At 39.4% G+C, this 6,000-nt stretch overlaps 1 protein-coding gene across 2 annotated transcripts in view; it reads left to right on the top strand.

Moving 5' to 3' along the window:
• The window catches only part of plekha3 (pleckstrin homology domain containing, family A (phosphoinositide binding specific) member 3), a 12,720-nt gene extending 6,948 nt beyond the window's left edge, over window positions 1–5,772 (top strand). The window contains exons 7-9 of one of the 2 annotated variants that reach the window (XR_311956.1): window positions 2,623–2,717; window positions 3,075–3,483; window positions 4,847–5,772. Coding sequence is in view for 1 of the 2 variants with exons in the window: in XM_005741531.1 (XP_005741588.1) it covers window positions 2,623–2,717; window positions 3,075–3,184 (205 nt within the window). In the remaining variant the exon portion in view is untranslated. Of the gene's footprint in view, window positions 1–2,622; window positions 2,718–3,074 lie in introns of both variants that reach the window. The other variant, XM_005741531.1, reaches the window with a different exon arrangement.
• The last annotated feature ends 228 nt before the right edge of the window (window positions 5,773–6,000 follow it).

The following is a 6,000-nucleotide window of genomic DNA, read 5'->3' as shown; positions in this document are numbered from 1 at the left end:
GACACTTTAAAGTAATGGTGTTACATACATCTGTTACTGGGAGATGTTAAAATTATAAAGTAAGTGCTTTTTCAATTGCTGATGACTGCTGCATCACATAAGAATGAAATAGATGTTAGGATATTTATCGGACTCAACTTCATTTGTTCACTTTAGTGATTTAAAATCTGCTGACATTAATGCCTAGCATAGACAGCAGGTATTATTAAAGCAAGTAAAACCTGTTAAACCCTCAAGTGACTGCTATTTTAGCCACTGAAATGACTGAGTGGGTTCATTTATGACTCCATTAGATTTTGTACAGGAAACCTTTTTCCTTTTTCCTTACAGCTTTATGTGTTAATGATGCCTATACTATTTACTTTTCCCATGACAATATTCAGTTATTGTTTATCAGTAATATGTTTTGGGCACAAAAGCGTCAACCTCACAAAATGTCAGTTTAGCTGTTTTCATCGTGAGTTTGGGTCTCAGGTGTCTGCTAGTCTGTTCTCGTGAGCACCACTTCACTGCGAAACATCACTTTGCACATAGAAAATTACACCAAAAATTTGTCTACAGTGTTAAAACAAAAAATAAATGACCCACCTAACTACCTATTACCCCTGTCACACCTGTGAAAAGTTGTAACACCTCACTTGGTTACTTCAAGGTTAAGTGTTCATACGTCACTCCGCTTTACAACAGTTTCTACTCCTTCTGTACTTATGTCTTGGATCTTTTGGGGGGAAGCTGTTCACACACCATGCAAAAAATAAACTGAATATTTTAATTTTTGTTGTTGTTGACCTTTACAAATCAAATGTAACGGCTCTTCACCAGTTTCTCAGAAACCAAACTAGTTCTTTAGGTTTTCTCAAATCTGTTGAATGAAAATGACTGTGAGGATTTAAAGGTCCTTTCATTTTTGTTGCTGGTTCATTTAACTTTCAGAGGATGTCATTCTCTGTAAAGAGGACAAAAAGCAAAGCAAGCGATAAAATTTAAACTCATGATTGTGGGGGAAAAAAAAGGTTTTCTGTGAGGTTTGATGTGCAAATGAACACATGAGACATCAGGATGAAACTAAATATTTATAGCACAACCTGTAAAGTCCAGTGTGATAGTGCTGAGTCACAAGACTGACAGATTAATATGAGTGCAGTAATAATCTTTACGACAGTGAGTGGCTATGAAGCAGCCCAGTGGTCTGAGTGGAAATTGTACAGTATTATGAAGATTATATATTGCATTTATTTAATGAGTAACGACAGCTTGTTTATGTTCTTGTATTTTGGAGTCTGATTGTGTGATGAGCAAATGCTCCTGCATCGTCTCAGATGGAAGCGGGGCTTTGCTCCAGAAGCAGGTTTAATGGAAAACTGGAGGCAACTCTGGGTTTTCTGTTGTAGTTGGACTGCAGAAATCCCAGGTCACATAACTCACTCACTGGCTGCTTTTCTTCAACAAACCCTGAATATAGTAATGATATTATTTATTGATAATAATAATAATAATAATAATAATAAGAAAAAACACAATAATAATTAATAATAACTGAACTAACTCTGATCAGCTGATAACTAACTCAGTTATCAGTTTAATAAACTTGCTTTCTGTAAAGGAGCAGTTGACAGTCTAGATAGTTCATTTATTTTTACAGATTTTGTTATTGTTTCAACAACTGATAATTAAGCTGGAATCAGTTGGAAGCTTCGTTTAAATATGTAAGATTTCTTCTCACATGTTCAGGACTTCTTTAGCATTAGAAATGTTTATTTATATATTTTAGCATGATTCTGATTGCAGTTTGACCTCTAACTGGACAGGACTTTCGAGTCCGATGTCACTTTTGCTTGTTATATCAAATGTGATTGGTAATTGCTGAAATAAGGCAGTCTTATTATTATGCAAAAGCACCTAATAAGCTGCCTTTCCATAATTCGAATGACCATGGCACCTAGTGTCTGCCTTATTTCCAATCTAGACATAAACATTTGCCACAGAAAGGCTCATTTGACTGCAGTGCAGATGTGTGACAGGCTGTGCTGCATCAGCAGTGTAGTTCTATAATTTCAAAACATAATGATTTGGGGAAAAAAGAAGTTTCTGTATAAATGTCCATTTCTTAGATTTGGAAATAAAGCAGACACTAGATGCCATGACTGAAATTAAACAATACTGAAGCAAATGCTGTATGCGGTGGCTAACCGCCTGAACCATGTTTGTGTCAAGGTTGGTGGGGACCACAGTATCGGGAAGTCAGACAAACACATAGTAGTTGAAAATATTTCAAGTTTGGAGAAGAATTTGCTTGACACTGTGTTGCTAAATCCTATCAGCTGAGATTCTCCGTTGTTGTTGTTTGAGGGCAGCTAAAGCTTGCATTGTTGCTTATCTGGGTCAGGGTCCTGTGGGCAGCAGTCTGAGCAGAGATGTCCAAACATCTCTTCCTTTTACTTCTTGGTAGTTTTGTTCTCCTTCTGGCTAATAGGGGTAAATATTTGTGGATGACTTTTTTTTTTACTGTTCACAAAACCTCCCCATTAAATTACAGCTGTAAGACACACTTGTTAAATAACACTACTGCGGTGAGAAAGTTTTCAGTGTCTCTCAATCTGTTTCATTCCTCCTCCTCCTCAGGTCAGGTGTACTGAAGGAGTACGTGAGTGGAGGTCAAAGGTCAACTCAGCGGAGAAACCGTACCAACTCTGACAGCTCGGTTTATGATACTGAACGTAAGACATAACATCTTTTTATAGTCTGCATAAGTGACACTTCAGAACTAAATAAAGAGAAAATAGTAGAGCGACTTAAACACATTAAGTTTTTAAGTGATATTATATAAGCTAATTAGTATAAGTAGGTATAGTTACATTCAATATGAATTCTTACCACTGAGCTGAAAACATGTTTTGTATTCAGTACTGAGAGTTCAAGCCTGTATGACCCTTGGTTGAGTTTACCAATGGCTGTTTCAGTGAGTGGTTTAACTACGTTCTTTGTAGCTTTCTGCACTTTCTGCTGTGTAACTCGATTTTGAGAATCCTGAATGAAAGCGACCCACCTGTTAATATATTTGTTTTGTTTTCCAGGTTTGCTGCCTGCTCTCAACGGTGACTCGTCCTCCATTCCTGAGGAGAGGGCAGGCAGTGTGAGCCCAAAGACCACGCCCACTGACACAGACACTGACCTTTCCATCTGAAGACCCCAAGATGCCCATCCAAACCCTGATAAACTCTAGAAGATGTCACAAACGCCACCAGATCATTATTTGCTGAGATACTGGCACCATTACACCAAGGATGAACATTTTCGTTGTAGGAACGTCCTTCACAAGCTGTTTCTCAGCTAATTGCCAAACAAAAGCACTTTGGATTCATTAGCTTTCATTTCATGAAGTCTTTCAGTTGCACAGTATACACTAGACTGACGGAAATTCAGTCCCGAGCTGAAGTTCGAGAAATTGAGAGTATGAATTATATGAAGCTTTAACCTGATGAGGTGAGAGGACTCCACACTGTTAACTTTTCAGATTTAACCATGGATACTTTTGTAGTCATGTAGTTGTACTTGAAGTCCACATCCTGGATTCAAGGAAAATTGTAAGTATCCCCAGTTGATCCAGCGAATTTCCTCAGCTGGAACCAGATGATTGTATCAGGCAGCTCCGTGACGCAGTGTGGACACGATGAACTGTGAATTCCTGGTTTCTGGAACAATTAGATGCCAGGGCTGCTTTAATCAGAATGTACTGAAGGTTTGTTGTGTTCTGAGGTTTGTTTGTGCATCCAAAAACTGACCGCAGAGCCAAAAGTTTTGTTCAGTGGCACTTAGACAGGATGTTGAAATCCAGCAACTGTGACGCAAAAGCATCTATTTTTCTGGCTTTTCCTAAAGAGCCCCAAATTACTTCTTTCCTCCCGTCTTCTGTGTTCTTCTTCCAGGCCTCCAGCTGAGCTCATTGCTGAAAGCAAAGGCAAAAAAAAAAAAAACGTTCTCCATCACTCTCCGTCCCTGCTTTAACGAGTCTGCTTGTGTCTTCAGATGTTTGCCAAAACATAATCACCTGCATTAAAGCTGCCACCTTTCTTTTTCCAGGCGGTCATGCTCAGCCTGGACCGTGTTACGCTCTTTGCAGCTTGTCCTCGTTTTGAGCCGAGTTTCACCTAAACTCCTAAGACAAGTGAACAGAAATACTAAATTTCAGATAATCTAGCTGGGAATGTGAGCAAATCTTTGAATTTCTTAATTATTTCCTTGAAGATGTGACCCTGACACCACTCATTTTAGGGTGAATATGAAAACTGAGCTTTTTAGCAATCGGTCACTGACATGACTGAAGCATTAATGCTAGCTCAGATCATATTATATTTGTGTGTGTGGTCACTGTGTCAGATTAGGAGATGTTTTAGAAGATGGATTCAGTTTTGGGATTTAATTGAGGCGGAAGTGCCTTCAACCTGCATTCCTTTTGATTGCCAGCAGGGGGCGACTCTTTGTGCTGCCTAGTCTTTGTGGAACTGTGAAGGTCGTTTTGTAATTTACTAAAGTCAGAAAGGCGAATCATCCAGGTGCACTCGTAGACTTACGACTTTTCAGTTATTTGTCCTCTGTTTCTTGGTCACATTCATCACCTGTTCATCAAAATTCTCTTCAAAACAACCAAATGGTGGCGGATAAAAACTTTGCCTTTTGTGAATGAGAGTCACCACAGATGCCACATCCCAGTCAGTCACACTTGTTATCCAGCCTTTTCAAATGAGAGAACCAAAGTGTTGTGTATAAACTGACATATAGTCTGTTTTACAGTCCTGCGTTTCCAACACTGGCAACATCGTTTCTCTTTTGTTTTTGTCATTTTCAGCTCCACGGAAAACTGGAGAAGGTTCCGGAAACTGAAGCGTAAAAATCAAAAACCTTATCTGAACCTTACTGTGATCTGATCTCCTCTTTAAGGTCATTTTCAGCATGTCTTTTTCTTTCCTTCATTCTGACCACTCTCACTGTGTGACTTCGCCGTGGACCTCACATTAGTGCAAAGAACGAACATCAACTTTTACTTTAAACTGATCCAGAGTTTGTGGATGATCATCGTTGGTGATGAGAGCTGAATCTTTAGCTATGACCAAGCAGTTTCCAGTCAAAGACCAGAGTTTCCAAGTCCAAAGGCAGCACATCAGGTTGAGGAAACTTAGAAGAACGCTCTGCATTTTTTTCAACATTTATCTGGTTGTGCATCATGGATTCGTTCCAGGCTGTGGATACAGAGTTCTGCTGTAACATCCTGAGGTGTCTGAGGGAGCAGATTCAGATGCAACGATCTGAACTGTGGGGATTTTCAGCCACAGACATACAGGCTTCGCTCACCACCTGTCTAACTCCCCAGATTTGCCTCCCTGTGACTGTGTTCACTTCCTGAAAGTATAAAATCATGAGAAGTATAACTGTTCAGACACACGAGAGGCGATCAAGCGGCGTCGCAGAGGAGCGAGTGCAAGGAGACAGCAGCAGTCATCTAAAAACTGCAGCCACACTGGTGATCAAAAGTTTACAGTGTTTGATTTTCACATGTTGATTCCCAAAACCTTATCAAACTTTAAAAATATGTAAAGCTTAACGTTTCAGACGATGATGTATTGTTTGCAAAGTGTTGTCTTTGTAAATTTCTTTCTGAGGAGCTGCAAGGAGGAAAAAACGTGTTTGTGCCATTTGAAAAACTGCCTGCAGAAAGTATCCACAGCAGGATAAACAGTGTTCACCACCAGAAAATAAAAAAAAACACAAGATATATAATTTTCTGTGGCTCAGACACTCTAAAGGTCAAAGTGACACATTGAGTGGAAGAAGACATTTAGATTTGTGTGTGTGTGTGAGAGATGAGGAAGGCTGTCCCAAATCTTCACACATCACCTTTGAAGTCTGCACAGTGTCGTGTCATGCCACGCTTGCGTTGTTGTTCAAACACAGAAAAAGTAGTCATGTGAAAACAAAGCAAACACAGTGATGCTCACCAACGTT

The sequence above is a fragment of the Pundamilia nyererei genome, unplaced genomic scaffold (assembly GCF_000239375.1).
Source record: "Pundamilia nyererei isolate P.nyererei 1_Seehausen unplaced genomic scaffold, PunNye1.0 scaffold00111, whole genome shotgun sequence".
NCBI classification, from domain to species: domain Eukaryota; kingdom Metazoa; phylum Chordata; class Actinopteri; order Cichliformes; family Cichlidae; genus Pundamilia; species Pundamilia nyererei.
This window is presented reverse-complemented; position numbering and strand designations above follow the sequence as displayed.